This window comes from Temnothorax nylanderi, unplaced genomic scaffold (assembly GCF_030848795.1).
Source record: "Temnothorax nylanderi isolate EJ_2023f unplaced genomic scaffold, tnyl_v1.0 TNYL_tig0142_pilon, whole genome shotgun sequence".
Taxonomy (NCBI): domain Eukaryota; kingdom Metazoa; phylum Arthropoda; class Insecta; order Hymenoptera; family Formicidae; genus Temnothorax; species Temnothorax nylanderi.
In genome coordinates, this window is record NW_027249204.1 from 20481 (window position 1) to 39392 (window position 18912).

Consider the following 18912-nt stretch of genomic DNA (forward strand, 5'->3'; position numbering starts at 1 on the left):
GATTTATCATTGACATTTTCTTGCGTTATATGGCTAAATTTAAAAGCAAATGTGTTACTTAAGATTACTTTCCTGACATGCAGAGACCAACGTAAAATTGCGTTTTGGACTTAAAGTGGGTCTTGTATAATACAGCGAACTACTAAAAAATATCGTTTATGTGGAGATTTTTCTACATGTTTCTGTATTTATATTCGATATTAGGAATAAGATATCTATTATACCATTAACTTTAAATTTTGTTGTTTAAAAATTTGGTGCATATTTTACATGGACAATAATCGCGACGTTTTGATAGACAATCATGCGCACCTTTTCATATATTGGAAAAAGTCCAACAACAAATGCGCGAGTATCGATCAGAGTCCGACACCTTTATGTTTGCGCTGCGCGACCACGCTCAACTTTAGTCGCGCACACGCTCCCCGTCAAGATAATAGCGACAAAAATCAAATGATCCTTGCAAGATACCTACTGGTTAAAGTTTTATCACATATAAAACAGTTGACGATTCAAGGATCATCTGGATGACTCGCACCAGAAATACATGCGATCGCACCTTGCGCAGTTCAAGTCACGCAAGACAGATAATCTGACTATGCGAATAAAGGGTACTCGCTCGCAAGGCAAATAAAGCCACAAGGAGGGCGGATGACAGAATTTTATGATTTCTCTGTTTAATCATGCGATTTTGGAAGCAACCACCTTACGAAGATTGCAAAGCTACCATTTTCTTTGTAATCGTAGAACTGCATAGTTATACGAGAATAAATGTGAAACTAGAAATTCGAAAATCCGGGAAGGCACAGATTCTCGTTTTCAAAGTATCCTTGTTGACTTTTAAGATTTGACCTAGTTCACAGGATGCCCGATCGCCCTAGATAAGAAGGGGACGTGGTTCTTGCGTGGGATACGCGGATCTTTTTCCGAAGCGAATAAATTATAGCGAATTGATACAATAGGAGCATCGTTAACGATGATGCTGAACGGTCCAAAGTTTCTCGATAAGATAAGTTAGCAAACATTCGCAGAAATTTGAATGAATTACAGAATAAATCTTGAATACAAGAGTAATAATATTCGCGCGGGGTACGGGACGCGCGTTTTAGCGTACGATAGTCGTGGCCCTGTGGTTGGTCTTTTTCGTACATCGAGGAACCACCGACTGATGGGTCGATGCAGCGCCGGCGCTGCGGAGTGCGCAACCACGAAGACGAGCACCCCACCACTTTCACCTCCGTGTGCCGTCCCAACGATCGCGTCAACGTGAAGGTGCGCGACGGGGAGGAAAACCTCCTCACCTCTCTCTCTCTCTCTTTCCTCGTTCTCTCCTGTCTCCCGGTTTCGATGCACCTCGTCGCCGCGACTCGCAGAACGCTACGCGCCGCGCACGGGACCACTGTGGTTCACCAGCCGCGCGTTCACCAACCAACCAGCTGACCCAGTCCAAGTGTTCTCGCTCGGTAGACGGGCTATAACAATCAAACACGAGTCCATCAGGTGAGTGATTCAAACACGATTCAGGAAAGAATACAAATTGATCACTTGGAGAATCGTTTAATCCTGAAACCCGATGAATCTAGAGGCAACTGTGGCAAATAGATAGAATTAATATAGTAGTCATGTCGCGAGAGGTCATTTCCTTGTGGTCTGTTTCTTCGCTGTATAAAACCATGAAGACTCCTGTCTTTCATCGACGTACGTTTTCATCGTGAGTTATCGTAACGTTATCACTTCGTGATATCGAAAATGAATATTCATCGTCAAGCCAAGTCACACTTGCCTCAACATTCGCGTTGTACGGTTAACGGGTCGATTCGACGTGATTTTACAATTAGCGACTGTTATATTTATTCTTCCGCTGAAGCCATCGTAGTGAGGTATAAGTACGACGATAATTATATCATTGGCGATTATAATGCATTTTCGCTGAAGCTAAAATAATTTTATGATTATTAGGAGTTTTTGCCTTGATTATTTTCCATTTTTAACAATGCTGGTCGAATTTGTCTCTGGGGCATGTCTTATTGAAGTCCCTTTCTCCGAATGTCTAGAACTCTAGAAAAAGTCTTGATTTTTCTTGATGTTTCAAGCTTCCGAGTCGCCCGAGTCGTTACGGCTGTCGTGGCGAGTTTATCGGCTGTCGCATTAAATTAATCAATAATTCTCGCGGCGAGACTAGTTTGCTGTCAGTGAATTAATGTGACAGCGCGACATCGTAATCGCGCACCAACCAGAGTGGACGATTCGAAACACGATTGGACTCTTCGAGGAGCGATCTCGTACCTCGGGAAATCTTTCTCTCTCTCTCTTGGAGAAGATTTTTTATCCGAGTAAATTCTATTCTCAGAACTGTCGGTACTTGAGACAATTATATTTAGTAACTGTTAAATTACTAAGACGTCGGGATAACCCAAGGAGCGGAAGAAAATCTCCTTCGCTGTGTGTGTGTGCTTCCTACACGCTCCTTCTTTTCTTTTTAAAACGTAACCAGAAGATAATTGCAATTAGATGACGTATATCTAATTTTAGAGACCTCGCACAGATTTATGTTAACGTAGATCGATCGGTATTTTGCCATTGTGGATACACAACGATTTCTGTTCTTATAACATGACGCGGCAACTGATGGCAGCAAGGTCTGTTTAATGATCTCATATCCTGTACGCGTGCCCGACGACATTTTCGCGCGTATATCCGCGGATATAAATATATACCGTTTACCGATTTATATTCCGCTTTCGCCAATGGTCCGTAACCTGCGTTATTCACGCGTGTACCAAGTAAAGCCCATTCAGTAAAGTAGCGCATGGATATCTAAGGACAGTCTCGAGCAACGACCAAGATTTAGGACACGGAATTTCTCGACACGCGTGCATAAAGCTTACAATGACATATATCCACGTGCTAGCATCGCAAGAATAATTTGTACTTAATGTCACTACTTGGACTAGATTTTATGCGAAACAGCTGCCATCCCGATGACTCGATAGAAAAAGATTCTGTGAAGATAAAATACAACTTGTTAAGAAGGAACCTCTCTAACGGTAAAACTAGATGTGTAAAAAAATTATCCAGATAACATTAAACGGATCATTCTAAAATATAAAAATTAGGAAATCTCGATCGTTCCCTTTCTACGGATCTTGTTTATATCTGTTTTAAAAGAACGGAGAGAGAGGACGTATAGAAAGGGCCGTATTTCTGGAGATTCAATTTGAACTACCTAACTGTAATTGCAGCTGCGGCTTGAAGCTGTTACAGAGATACATACATAAGTTACGGCGAAACGCGCGCAGTTTTCCGTTGCTGCTATTAGTGATGTGTGACATCACGATCGCGTAACCCAGACGACTGCCGGTTATATACAGAGAGACAAGATAAACAGATAAAAAGTCTTCGTAGAAAACGCATAGCTTACTCGTAACTCATAAACGAGTTTCCATAAACATTGTGTCAAAGTTAACCGAAATCTAATTGACTTTCCGGCTATTTCCAGAAACAAATGTAAAAAGAATTAGAGAATCGGTTGAGCCTTAGATAACTATGATTGATCGCTGTGGGGATGAACTAGTCGCAGCGTTACGTGGCGATTTCGCTTTGTAAAAAAAAAACGGTGATGGAAAAAGGAAAAAGGCGGTCTCCGTTCGCCGCGGGCTCGAGAGTGACACGGCCGTGTATATATGATGTCAGTCCGCATCATCGGCATCGGGGCGAAAAGTAGGTCTAGGGAATCAGCTGGCCGAAAGAAGCGCGTGCGCCATCCGAGACGCCCACCTAGCGATCGTGCTTCTGGAAACGGCGATTTCGCAAAAGTATAATAAACAGCCGTATATATCATACACACACATACAAAGCAATCTGCTGACTGGTCGCGTTTGTTTCCACATATATATCATTTGGAAAATATGATGGAATTGCCGCGAGACAATTTCACGATCCAAGTTGAAATAAAATCTACTAAATGGGAATGTAGTTGCTGAGATTACACATATTATCGGAATATATAACATAGATGCACAACATACACATACACACATTTCGAAATTAGGGATTAATCGCTTAATTATTTTTACCTTGCGCATAACGCAGAAACGTCCGTGACCGCATAAGCATTTAACTTTGGGATAAACATAGTCAAGGTTGATACGACACTTATGTATAAAAAGGTCCGCGGATCTCCGCTGATCGAGATTCATTGTGGAATAATTGCAATTAAAGGATATTATTGCCAGAATCACTCGCACCAAAATCATATTATTGGCATCCAGGCGGGCGCATTAAGCCTAACTAATTAATCTATAAAGAAAATATCCGAATCTGCATTGATCACTTCTAAAAATCTTTCCATTTCTAAAAATAGCAACAATACATCCATTGCAATCAAGCATGAAAGTTAACTAAAAACGCTCGTTTTTGTTAATCTTTCGCTGTAGTTATAGTTATTTCAACCGAGAAAAAAAAATATGTTGCATTGAAAATTCAAATGTTTGAGCACAATATCTTTTAAACATTTATAATTATATTTACATTTATTACTATATTTTATTCATATTTATCGGCTATGCATTATAATCGCCATACGCAGCCTCGACAGACGGCCGCTATGGTGATTATTCATATTTATACAATACGGGGATATAGAAGGCCACTATAGTGGCCGTTAGTAATAAAAAGATATAAAGTACATAGTATGATGCAACTGACGATGGCTCCAGCGTTAACTAACTCTCGTTCCCTGTCTCCACTTCTGACAAAGTGGAGAGTAATTCTTCTCTCTCTGGTATTCACTTTCCCTCTCACGTAACCGCAGACATGAAGTATTCGCCGCAGCAGCAGCAGCAACAGCAGAAGCAGCGGAAGTCGGAGAGCAGTGACGCCGCATCCATGGACGCTACCCTAAGCCGGCCGTCCGGCACGCAGGAGCAACGCAAAGCCTCGTCGACGTCGTCGTCGACGCGGGTACCCGTCTGTCGTTCGCCATCCACCGGCATGTTCGCCTGGATGCGCGTGTTTCGGCTTGCGTCAATGTTGCACCAAGTCGGCTGCTAAGGCTCGCCTTGACTAGTATGGACCGCATTGGAAGCGACAGAGAAGGAAAGAGAGTCGGAAAGAGGAAAAGAGAGAGGGAAAGAGAGCCGATAGAATCGTTATACCTTAACAATCTCAGATTAAATAATTAATATCGTACAACACAGCGGAGACGCGCGTAGCGCACGAGCGCGAAGCGGCGGCTCTGTTTCGTCCCCCTTCGCGTCGCGATTTAAAAACAAAAAAATATATAATTATATATATGTATATATAAATATGCATATATATTTATGAATGGCCAAGTCGTTAACGTACTCGTATGGACATGGCCAATGTTGTAGCTCGATCATAGTGCATTACGCGAAGATGAATCGCCGAGTTGCGATTCGCCGTGTACAGTTGTTGAGATGTAACTTGGGCCGCACCCGCGCTGCATGAGCTGCATCACCTGTCCTGACGCAAAAAAATATGAAAATAAATCCCTCTCTGTCGCATTTCCTCATGTCAAGGCAGATCGCGCTTTAATTTAACAAACTAACGCCATCAGTTTTATTACCCTATTCGCGTAGAACAAAGTTCTTGACTTGTCTAATTTACGTGGATAAGAGTTACGCAAAATGAGCAATTAGTCCAGCAGTTGTACCAGTTACATCAATCTGTTCGCTTCTGCGAAAAGTCGGGCGCGGCCCCAGTCGCACATACAGAATAATAAAACAACATGCACGCGCGCGTGTTTCGCGAATAGAATAACGTGTATCTCTCGCATGTATATAAATGAAATCGTAAAACGCGGGTTGAAGAATTATTACGTAGCAATTTGAGCAAGGTTGAGCGAGGATGCGAATCGATCGCGGAGGAGACTTACTGTCTCGCAGGCGATCTGCGGTACGCTTCGACAGATCGGACACGTAACAATAACGACGTGTTATTCGCGGAACTCCGCCGCGGAACATTAGCCGATCAGTCCGTCGATCGATCTTTACGTAGCACGAGCCTCGACGAAGTCGGAGACAATTCGTCGGTTACAATTAGACATTAGAGAGAAAGGCTCCACTCATTCCGGACGAACGCGCGTCGTGATTCGTGCGCGTTCGATTACAGCGTCTGCCAACAGCGATATGACTCGTAGTCGGATTACGAATATTACAAAATACGTGGCGTCGCGACGCTCCGCGAAGCTGACGAGTTTCATTTCCTTTTCTCGCAATCCTTTGCTAGTACCTCCTTGAGTTTCTTCCTCTCCTTTTCTCGTCTCCTATTGCTCGATGCTCGACCGATGACGTCGGCGTATCCCGCCGCGCACCGTGGATTCTATTTTTATATATCACACGTGCAAATGACGAGGAGGCGACGTATCGTTTTTTTTCTCCCCTCCCCCCCCTCCTCCACTTCCCCGCCGCGAAGCGTCGTGCTTCTTGTCACGAGCAGGAGAAAAATGATGAGATCCGGTTAACGAGGTGCGTTCCGAGTTCCGAGAAACACTGCGGGGAAGTCACGCGACTTCCTCTAGAATTACGTCCGCGTCCGTCTACTCCTACACGTTGATTGTCTCGTCACGTTCAGCGCCGAGCTCTATCGATGTTATATCTCGTTGATCGTTACATGGATATATTTTATGATTGCAGATTCACGAATAAATTAAATATTTGCTTTAACCTGTTATGGCGCCTAAATTGTTTTCCCCTTTCAAAGTATTTATTAACGGCGCCGGCGCGCCGGCGGCTCGTTTCAATGTGCGAGAGCGAATATGGCATATGAAAAAGTAACATATGAATATTTATGACAATCATATTAAGTAAGTAGAAATTAAGATTTATTGGAATTTGTGGCCGTTCTGCATTAATTTTAACCTCTTCCTTCCTCATTTTAATTATAACTATAATATTACATATTTGAATAGTAATGCTACGATTGCGCGAAGTTGACTTGATAAAACTGTCACACGTTCACATTCTATCGATACAATTACTATACGTAATGATGGATTTTTCATTAAACGCAGTTCTCGAAATCAAGTTGCGCCTAAAGACATGAAATCTGTTATTAGATAATGCTATTTATATACCTAATAGAAATATCGCGTATATTGCGACGAGATATCAAACAATACTGGTTTCGTGGAAATTTGAATAGCTTGGAAAATTTCTCGTGCAGTAATGCCCTCTCGGCAAACATTGCGATTTAAACTTTAAACTATGGATGCATGGTAAAGAGAGAAAAGTCGTGGGGAATCTACGATTCAGTTGGTTGATCGCTAACTCTACTTATTCCTCAAAATATTACATTTATTATTAAGATCGTCATGTATATGCTGAATAATTTTTAGAAATTGTTATCTCCAAATAATTTCCAATTCAAGAAAATTACTTCATAAAATGGAGATAAATTCTCAATAGTTTAGTAAGAAACATTTTAACTACCATTACGTAATGGTACAAGGCGATAAATAGAGTGTTCGCTAATGAACCTCAATCATATACATACACGTATGGCCTAGCTATTTCTGAATCGACCACGAATGGTACGAATATCATTTATATTAGATCAGTCCGCTGTAGCGCCGGTAACGCGTAAAGCGCGTTGCGCACGCGACCTGCCTTATCTGCGAAGAGTAGACGCGTGCCGGCCGCGGTCGCGGTCGCGGCCGCGACGCCGCGGGAGGGCGACAGTCGACCGTTTAGCCGAGCGCGGCCAAGGTAGGTCGTCGCCGTCAAGTGCCGTCACTCACGTCACTGTCAGCAGTGTCAGCTGATAGCACGCGAGGTGGTTAATTACGCGCGTGTAGGCAAGTTCTCCCGGCGCCCGGTATTACGATTATGCGTTTTTTCCGGTATCGCGAATAGAACCATGCGAACGGATCGCGGGCATCGCGGCGCGCGACGTGGTGCATGGTGAACGAATGTTTTTACGAGATTCTTGTTTGCGCGTGCGCGCGCGCAAAAGCGACCAAGCAGGTCGTTGGACGTTTCGACGCCGACGCGACGCCCCGCGCCCGTGTGGCCCGGGCGGCGCGGCGGGCGGCGCGAATCGCGGCCCGCGCGGCCGGCCGCCGGCGGCGACGACCCGACCTACGGCAGACTTCGCGCTGGTCGCGCGAAGGAAGAGCCGAGCCTGCCGAGCAGCCGAGTTCAGTCGGTCGCGCGATCCGAATGAGACATGCGACGACCCTTGATCCGCCATCTCTCCGAGGGTGGTGGTGGTGGCGGCGGCGGCGTCTGCGGTGGTGCTACGGCCGATGGCGGCGGCAATGCCGGTAGGCGACAACGTTTAACCGCGAAGGAGGGCAGCGAGGATACGCGCGGAGGATACACCTGGGCTTATCGCGATTACAGCCATCACCTGTCGTTCGGCGATCTCTTCAAGGCCTCGACACCCCTGGCTGACTGCCGCGGCCGCGGCCGCGGCCGCGGCCACGGCCGCGCGACATTCGCGGCACTCGCGGCAGCTTCCCCGGAGCCCCGGAACGCCACGATCCACAGGTAGGGTGCTTAACCCCGTTACCTTTTGCCCCCCTTTTTCTACTTCCCCCTTATCTCCGTATCTCCTCCCCGCCTCGCCGCGTCAACGTTTTTCAGCTATCACGGTGTCGTCGTCGTCGGCAGTCGGGCTGTCGGGTTCGAACGACGGTTTCTTTCCGCGCTTGAAATAATTAGAGCGCGATTCGAAATCCGATCTGAAGTGAGCGTCGGATAACATCGCAACATCGCTATTAGAAAGCCTCGCCATTACGGCTTATTAATGTATCGTGCTATCTCGATTCGAACGGAACGCTTCCGGCGTTACTATTCTCGCGAAGGCCGAGTAAAGAGGCTTTTATACGAGCGAATGAAATTCACTCGTCAAGATCAACATATTCAACATTGCGCACATATAGACTATAGACCACTATAGACATCGTTACGCCAATGCCAATGTTACAGCTATGAGCGCTGTTATCAAAAGAATCGAGATGTTTCGCGTGATGGAATTAATATTCTATTTACTAAAAAACTAAAACATACACTTGTTATTGTAAGCAATAATCTCTTATAATAATATTGGTTTTTTTTTCAAAGAAATCACAAAGGAGGAAATATTCTTTGTAATCTTTTACGAATTATAAATGATTCCATATGTAAATTTATTTATGCATAGTATTAATCATTTGCATTTTATATCATTTTATTCTAATAATAATGTAGGTAGTGAGTTTCTATTAAGTTATACTGCTTTTCGCACGGAATTGTTGAGTAACTTTTCTCACAGTTCGTAACACGGTTCTCCTTATTTTCATAGCTCGCGGCTCGCGCTATACTGCGTTCGCATTTCTGTGTTTGCATCGGCCGAAATCCGAAATGCCGAATCTATAATCCCACGCATTCGCGCACTCATGCTCGCGGCATTCAAGCAAATCGATAAGGAAATTCGGCCCCTTTGATTAGCCGGGCTGCAACAAAGGACTACACAATAAATAAGTATCGCAAAAGTTTGACATGGAAATTCGACTCCCTGATCAACTGCCAAAGAGTTGCGCAGTGGCATTTTTTTTAAAGCCATGCGTCGCTCATTTTTCTAATCGTGTAGAACCCTGAACCTGTTAGCAAACGATAAACACCATAATGCCTTACATAATGAGGGGAATAACATCGTTTATTATGACGAGGGAGGGAAGGAGGGAGGGAGAAATGAATAAATGGGAGAGGGAGGGGGACATCCTCATTTCGTCGGCTTAGGCAGTGCACAGTGGTCGTCGATCGACTGTCGAGCGGAGATGATCGTTAAGTAATAAATTAGATTCACTAGATGCCGGGAATTATGCGACATCGCGCGCGCAAGAGAAGCAAGTAGGGCAGCAGCGTAGAACGGAAGAACGGAAACGACCTTGAGGAGAGGAGTAGCGCACCTCGATCGGCCCGATCGGCGTGGCGGGATGACCCCGCTATTTCGATTAGTTAACGGAGGCCGCCGGCCGCTGTTGGTCGCAACCGGAACACTGGGAACTGGGTCATCTAGGTTTTTTAAAGGCCTCGCGTCCTCCCCCGCATTCATGATGAATGAAGAGCGTTATGCAAGCTCGACGAGCGATAAACAAGTTGAGAGCGCTACTATAAAACACCGCCATCAAGTTCTTCTAGCTAAAGATCACTTTTCTAACATTCAGAGGAAAAGCGAAAAGAGAAAAAGCGTAGGATTTTATTCAGAAAAAAAATATGTTGCATTTATGTGCGGAAATAATATAATAGAATAGTTGATATAATGAGTTTGATTATAACGTGGGAAGAACATTAATCTAGCATTATTTTATTATATTTTTAATATTGTAATTAAAACGTTCGGGGTGTCACATATGTAATCTTAGAATATTCGTAAAACGAACAAGTTTCATATGTGTGTGTGCGAAATGTCTAAGGAGAAGTCCGATATTTGTGGAATGGGGTAAGGTATCTGTAAAATATTGACGTTTCGGTCTCGAATGTCTCGATATCGTTCTGATAAGTGAGCTATCGATAAACGGGTTTCTGTCGTATTTGATTATCCTGCCAATAAGATTGAGTCCGTGAGATTCCATCGCGGCTCGTAATATCGCCCGTGATCTCAAGAGGAAAGGAATAAAAAATAATAAATTAATATTTATATGTATATTAAACGAAATATCAAACGTTTTTTTATAAATTATATCATATTAAACGTATTAACTCATTCTCCGCGGTTGTGCCTATAATTATCGTTCATGTAATTTTTCCTGTACTTTTAAATACATACATTGCCTTGGATTTCGAATAATACACAGATGATTGATTTTTATTTGATAAATATATTTTCGGCCGAGTTTTCGATGTTGTTAGCGATTGGACATTTTTCGTCTCATTGACTGCAAAATTGATGTCGTTTCTTCTCAGATGTTACGTGCTAACGTCTGACTTATCAGTTTCCTGAGGCTGACAATGAGTGACAAGTCGTTTCATGCTCATCGTCGACTTGTTCGAGAGCCTTTCCGCGTCTACGACCGCGCCGAGATTCCGGGATCTGAATGCAAATTTGATATATCGCCGATGTCGTGCGCGCGGACGATACGCGTCGATTTCGGACGAAGATTAATGACCGCGCGTTAATGACGGTATGGCAGGGGGTCGCGCAAAATAATTCCGCTAAATTTAACGATCACAATAGGGGCCGAGGAAAAAACGCATGCGACGTGCGCCGGTAATTGGCTATTCTACTCACGATGCACCCGGGTGCTCTACCTATTCCTATATTCCTACAGGGGGTTGTATCCCTCGCGCGCGGTGAATCGTCGTTCACGATCCAATCCGGCGAAGGGACTCTTTGTGGTCCCTCGACCACGAGAAACAGTAAGAAATAACCACGCATTATTTATTATCCCGGAGTTAAAGTTAAATAAATGATAATAATAAACAAAACAATAGATAAATAAAAATAAGTTGCAAATGTCTATACTATAATTAGTAGATATTATAATATGTATACATGCATGTTAAAATCATGAATCTTGAAACGAGAAAACATAATTATTAGTAATGGCATTTTAAAGAAAATTTAAAAACATACGTGAAAGATGAAGAATTTTTGTGAGAAATAATCTTGTAAATCTATTTATAAACCTTTGTTAAGTTAGCATCCCTACCACAAAAGCACATAATTCTAGCAATATTAACTTTTTGATTTTATATGTAATATAAATGAGTAGGGGTGCTAACTTATACGTTAAGTCAGCACCTTTATTTTCAATTGCAATTTCCCGCTAAACTGTAATAATAATATATTATTGACAACATAATTAATTGAAAATAAAATAGTATCATTAGTATTATAAATATTAATACGATATCTATGGGCGACTGTTGTTATGCGGTTATCAGTGCACCTTTTTAAGCGTATCTCGCATTATCGCACGATTCGTTAGACTTCCTGATTCATTACGGTGAATAAAAGGTGTGACTCTATTCAAGTGGCAATCTTATCAGAGCGATGGTGATGATAGAACAACAACGGTCGTAGTATTTCGTGGAAGGAAAGTGGGCTTTCCACGTGCTCGAGAGAGCCCGAAGTTTGCTGGAGGTGTGGAGGCTTTATCGGGCGCAGCTTCCTCAGATAATTTATCACAACAAATATTGATATCGCGCGATCACGTGCGCATCGTGAATACCCAGGCATGGTGCACATGTTCAAATAATTCCCCGTTTATTTTTATCCGTTCCTGGGTTTCCTCGTACGGTAACGTTAATAAATTCTATTCCGACACCGTAAATCTGTCGGAAAAAATTCGCGCGGGAAAAATGTTGCGCGATCGACCGATCGCTGTGAAATTCATAATATACTTCGGTTCTCGAGCCTCGAGCGATCTTCCGTGGTCGAACAACGGGGCATACTATTAGTATATACGTTCGGTAACTAGTCTCGTGATTTTCCGCCAGTCCCCGAGTCTCTTCTCCGTGCTATTATCTCAATAGAAAATTGTCGGTCTTACCGTGGCATAATGGCATCAACGTAGAGAAGGATTTCTAAATCAGGGGGTTCTTAACCCTAAGCTAGTCTAACCTAATCTGACCTCTTCTAAGCTAATAATCTTCTTCTTTTAACAAATAAAGAGAGAAAAAACTGCGGCATTATATTCTCAGGCAGAAAAGATCCAAACTGAGCCAAGAACTCAGAGATAAAAGACATCATTTCTGTGTATCAATATTTTACATATGTAATGGAAAATACATATAAAATAACTACACATGATTGCTCATTTAATAAACAGTTTTGATAATTTATGTAATGACAGAATAATCAATTGTTCAGAATTGAATCATTGTACATCAGTATTTTCATTGGTTTTACCGATTCACTGATAAAGGAAGGTACAAAGTCCTGAAAGATTAAAAACTGGTAAGATAAAATAGTTACATTTTGAACGATTCAATCTTAAATACGCGCGAGGATTTCAAAGGTACGTAAAAACTTTTCGATGATAACTGATATCATTAGTGCCGGCTATTGACGATGATCGATGGCACTCAAAGCGTCGAGAAATGATGCCGATTGGCTCCTGAAAGAGCGCAAACATCTTATCGAACTCGAAAGACCGGCGCGGCGCCGGCGGTTCTCGAGAGCGGTTCGCGAGAGCGGTTCGCGAAGTCCTCTTCTCGAGGATCTCGGACAGGAGCGGAAAGCGGAGCCAGTGGAGGGCTCGAGCGAATAGTGAGCGATGAAGGAGGAGGAAGAGGAGAAGGAGGAGGAGGAGGAGGAGGTGACGGAGACTGTTGCGGGTGGGAGCGAGTGCCACTGACGATGCAAGTACGAGCAGGCTCGTTAAACAGTTGTTCGGCGCTTCGATACGCCGCGCGCCGTCCGCGTCGTGTCTCTCGTCGTTTTCTCTTCGACGTTTCACAACGGGACAAATCTCGATCGGTGTCGAATTTCGACGAAAAGTGCGAAAGAAAGTGTTAACTATACACTGGAAATGCAGTGTATATATGTATATCTCGAATCGGTAATTGAAGTAGAAAATCACTATATTTTGAGAAAAACGTTATGCTCAAAACTGCAACCGCGCGACGTAGTAATATTTGAGAGTTGTAGTATCAGACCTTGCCGGAAGTGACGTTATATCGGGATCCAGTGCGAATTACACGTGAACCACGTACACGTGTACCACGTGACTCGCGAAGAACGATAACGAATGATCTGTGAATTATATTGTTATATCTGTTGTCGGGTGGAACAGCGGCGTAACGAGACAATCGGATGAAAACTAATGTCGTCAAATGTCAAACAACCCACGTGAACTCGTTACGCGACGGAAACGACGGGGATGCCGGTGATTCGTTTCAATTTCAAGATCATTTCAAGTTTCTCTCTATCTTGATATGTCCGCGGACACTGTCGGGGTATCGTTCGTGGAACGTTGTTTGCCCGAATTGAAAGGAAAATAATATTGAAAAATGGAAGATATTTGTTTGATACAGGCAAAAAGGAGATGATTTCTCAGAAAAAACTATGAGTAAGTTAATTTCGAACGAGTCTTGAAAAAGATTAAAGTAGATGCGCGTCATTTCTAGTCGCGATTTGTCGAGGTCTTCTCGCTCGCGGTCCACTTCGCGAGACGACAACAGGACCGACTAACTGCATTGTCTCGACGGGTATAATCGCGACGTCGATTCGACGAAACATTCGACAGACGTAAAATCAATCTTAAATCCTTATTTTGTGTAAAATTACCCTTATGTAAATTGTGTTTTTTTTTTGTGATCCACAACTCGATCGTGCACCGATTCTCGTCGTTTTCATCTCTTCTCTGAGAATCCGATTTCTCGATGAAATCGTAATATATTGATCGCCGGCTAACGAATTGTGTTTACTGTAATTGTGTTCTAATTCAGCATTCTAATTTCCTCATATTCATGCCGTATATATAACATTAAACGTGATCACCTCTCGGAAGAGGCAGGTGTAGAACAATATGCTCATCACAAATTTCCATATTCTTTACACGGTTCATTCGTCTTGTTATATTGAAAATCGAAACGTATCTTCTCTTGCAATTTTTTTTTTTTAGAAATATGAATTTTTGTAATATTTATTGGTACGGAGATTTGGTACGGAGATTTTACAAACATCTATGATGTTTAAAAATATATTTTTGAACGAAGTCACGCCAAAGGATTAAATATACGGCGCGAATACGAATCTATGTATACATCATTGTAGTTACATTCTACATTGAATAGTGAAAATTCAGGCTTTGTCGTCGATCGGGTAGCCGAATAAGCGTGCGTCTCCCGTGCAAGGTGACTCGCGCAAAGCACGCGCGGCTTCGTTTCGAGGCATCGGGGACGTGGTACCGTTCGATAACTCACGTTAGACTTGCCCGGGATATCGGTCATCGGCGACGTGCGATTATTTTGGCATCGGGATCGTGACGAGCCGGCGACAATTCCGATCTCTGACAGGAGTCTCGTACATGTGACGGAACGCCGACCCATTCAGCATACGAGATGCTGAAAATACGCATGCTGGATTACATCGGTGATACTGGGTGAGTGCTGCATACACCAATATACATGCCACAACTTACATACATTATGCATTTAGAATATACAGAATGGTCCTTATATTTTGAGGCAGGTTTTGGATAGAGAATGTATAATTCGTACTTGTAAAAATAATAGTTCGCATTAAGAGGTAGGAACTTGAAAATTGACTGTCTTTGAAAAATATTTAAAAAAAGTTTTCTAAATAAATTGTTTTCTGCACATTTTAAGCTATATAAAATGATATTTCGAATATGTCTAAATATTTATAAAAAGAGATTGAACGTATAGTCTTCTCGCAATCTGAATGATTAGAAGCTGATGATCAAAGAAGAATTTAAAAAACTTGTTTTAAATTTTTATTTGATTTGTTACTTGGCATGAATAAAATTTGATGCGATACTTGGTTTTTCATATGTTTAAATTGCGCAAATTTAAAAGTCGCTGTGTAAGTAGATCGAGAATGAGGACGTAGACGACGTTTCTTCTTTTCTCTTTGAAAGAACTCACGTGTCGAAAGCGAGCTTGTTTTGTTAGCATTTTACTAATCATTGCCTTAGATTTCGTGATCGCGCCACGAAAAATGCGCCTGCGGCAGCAACGAAATTACCCTCGTTAAAGCTCGTTTTGGTGTCGGAGAGCAAATGGCTCTCCGATCTCGTCCACTAGAAACGCGCATATCGCTCATCCGGAATACCAATGAACATACCGCGGAGAACAAGGCTGATCATTCTTTCCCACTTCGGTTATATAACGACGTAGCCTCTCGAGCGAGTTTGATGCGGATCAAGCTCGAGATGAAATTAGAACGATCTAAGAGCCGCTCTCGCACTCTCGGAACGATATATCGGGAACGATAAAAGGGACTCCGAAATGGAGGGTCTCTCATTTTCATCGAGAGACCAGGCTACTGCCTCCCGCATCCCGCTTATCGCCGACGAATTAATTCGACGTTAGCTACACTTCGATCAGCGCATTTATTCTAGTTTCTATGCAGCTGATTTTAGAAAGGGCGATGTGTCCCGGTGCCTAGCGACCTGGACCATTTAAATGTTTAGTACCAATCATTATTACTGATATTTCATAATGATAATTGATAACTTGGTCACTCTCTATTAATTGTCTGTTAAATAAAATAATATAAAATAATTTGTATCTAGTTAGTTAATTAGATAACTTTATTGCTTTCCCTGGGGGTTAAAAGACTTCAGTTTTCATACATTTGGTATCAAACATCTTATATGTACATATACAAGCAACATATAGACCCCTATTTTGTACTATTTTATAAAGCCCATCTACCATTGTTATATTTATATCATATTTTACTATTTTACTATTGCTCATCTTCTTACTTTTTCTCCTTTGCTCTACCTTCTCCCTCTCTTGCGCACTCTGCCTCCTCCCATCATTTTCTCATCTAGTCATCCCCCTGTCCTTCCTCTCCTAATATTTCTATCACCTTCTCTTTAGTTCTCATGCCATCATCTGTTACACTCTTCCCATATGTGCTCCCACGTCTCGACCCTCTAACCACACAGTGCGCATTTCTAAATAATTTGCATCTATATCTTACACATGTTTTATAAAAATTCAAGTTCATCATTTGAGTACTATGTACACACATATTACGATATATTCTAGTTAATTCGATTGACTGTAGAATTTATCATTTACTACAGATTAATCCACAAATTAACGTTATTTTATTTTCTGGCAACAGCTTCTTGTCGTCGCTACACGTCACTTTTTCGACGTCCTCTATTAGCGTGAAAAAAAGGCATCTGACACACGCTCGTTGCGAGTTGCAAGTGATGCAATTCCCTCTCCGCGACCGATCCGCTGCCATATCTGCACGGGCGAGTCGAGAGTGTGACGCGAATATATTTCTAATTTCCTGCTTATTCCGCGTCAGCCCACACTGTCCGTTCATCCGGGATATAATGACAGGCGCCTCGTGGGTGCGAAACGTTGGCAAATTAATCGAACGAGGTCGTCGTCGGATCTCGGGCGAGCAAGCGGGCGAACGAGCGAGCTAAACGAGCGCACGGCACCGGCGATAATAAGGTTTCACTCGGTGAAACTTTTCCAACGTCGTATTTACGCGCGCACGCTGGACACGCTCGTTGTTCGCCAAGCTGGCGAGTCGACTTGACCGAAAGTAGAGATGACTATATGAACGACTATGAAAATAATTTAGCCGCGAGAGTTATTTGTTCGCGAAAGATTCAAAAAGTGGGACGCTAAACCCGCACAAACATTATACCATATGTGAGGATATTATTAGGTATTATAAACTATTTCAAATAATATTTTATTTCAAATTAAATATTTTAAATATACGTGAAATATATATGAAAAAGGATAATATAAATCTGACTTTCCAAACTATCAATGGATCACGTTCACGAGACAAACTCAATCGATGTGTCATCGTGCGTACGCGACGCATACATCCTGCGTTCCGCGATGCAGGAAGTTATGAGGAAACTATTCAGGAAACGCAACCGCGGAATGCGTGAAATTTCCCGAGAACTATCGTTCATTATGATTCAAGGAATAACATATATATGGTACTGGCGCAATAAAAAATGATTACATGTCATGATGGACATTGATAAAAAGTACGACGATAATATTTGCAACGTTCCGCGCGATTTATAACGACGCTTAAATCGTCGATCGAAGGAATTGCGATATGAAATTATATTATTACATCGCAATTATAAAAAATTCTAAAATATAATTTTACTAACTAGTTGTGTGCGAATGTAGGTTATGAATACATCCATTCTAAAAAGAACATTCTTTTGCAAGTCAATATGAAATATATTTTTCAGAGTTACTCGTTCGTTTTCGAGTCTTGGACGCAAACATCTTCTGTTTTCGTAAAACTGTCGGCTCATAAATCCCGGGGCTACACAACATTACGGCTGCTTGAATTCGCGATTGTTCAATTCCGCGGATCCCGCAGACTACGGACTGATAGCTCTCTCTGTATCATTTCTTAATTTCTCAGCATCATAAATCCTCTTTTCCGCAATTCCTTATACGGGCGTATAGCGTGCACGCTTCCATTATAAAATTCTTTCATAAAACACACCCACCGGTGTGTCTGTTAGATTAATCGCGGTTTTATATTCTTTCAAATATCTCATCAAAGATAGATATCTCTCTCGCTCCGAGGGTGTTGTCTCTTTTCTTTTCTTCGTTTTCCACGTTCGATTCTCCTTCGTAGACACACGGTGCAACGCCGGCACGGAGACGCTTTATATTCGTGGAAATGATAATCCGCGAGGCAAGACTGCTCGGTACGTCGGGAACTACCTACGTGTATTCGTACATGGGTGTACAGTGCGTTTCAAACGACCATTTACATGAAGTATTTATGAAACTTGAGCGCGGTGTTCCACGACTTAGGGAAAACTGAAGAACTCAGAACGAAAGTAGGTCGAGTCCATAATTCGCAGGACCTACTTTAGATATTGCACTAGATATTTGTTTTTTCCCAAATATCTATTCAAGTGAACCTAGAAATTCATTTTATTCTTGTTCCGAAACTTTTGAATATTTTGAAAGTTTCGTGTGTTATGATAGCTCCATTATAAATTAACATTTGTCGCTACATTTTTGATACGGCTCTTCATATATTCGAAAAGTAAACAGAAATAACTTCAACATTTTACTTTTGCTGATACTTAAGGCACACTCACATATTGACAGTTGTTATATAAATAACAGTTCAATAATCAAATTTTAATTAGAGATCAACTGATCATAAAAAGCATATGATTACTCCCATGGAATCTGATATAATGATATATTAGATATTTTGGAATATTTTGGATTATACGAATTATTG

General features: G+C 42.1%; 2 protein-coding genes across 9 annotated transcripts in view; both read left to right on the plus strand.

The window, feature by feature from the left end:
• LOC139777248 (rap1 GTPase-activating protein 1) overlaps positions 1-18912 on the plus strand; it is a 112144-nt gene that overhangs the window by 2488 nt on the left and 90744 nt on the right. Inside the window, exons 1-3 of one of the 8 annotated variants that reach the window (XM_071714554.1) lie at positions 13342-13510; positions 13745-14020; positions 14748-15055. The exons of 2 other annotated variants lie outside the window; for them this stretch is intronic. In XM_071714554.1, the coding sequence (XP_071570655.1) occupies positions 15015-15055 (41 nt within the window). In that variant the 5' untranslated portion in view covers positions 13342-13510; positions 13745-14020; positions 14748-15014. Of the gene's footprint in view, positions 1-8155; positions 8511-13341; positions 14021-14747; positions 15056-18912 lie in introns of those variants that run through there. 5 more of the 8 variants (XM_071714552.1, XM_071714553.1, XM_071714555.1 and 2 more) reach the window with 5 other exon arrangements.
• On the plus strand, positions 1348-6686 carry LOC139777246 (uncharacterized). Its single transcript, XM_071714545.1, has 2 exons — positions 1348-1500; positions 4814-6686. Exon 2 carries the CDS (start codon positions 4816-4818, stop codon positions 5050-5052), a length of 237 nt encoding a protein of 78 aa, XP_071570646.1. The 5' UTR covers positions 1348-1500; positions 4814-4815; the 3' UTR covers positions 5053-6686.

Bases quoted from the DNA above. Each gene is read 5' to 3' on its own strand.
- LOC139777246 (XM_071714545.1), top strand. From the start codon at position 4,816: ATGAAGTATTCGCCGCAGCAGCAGCAGCAACAGCAGAAGCAGCGGAAG.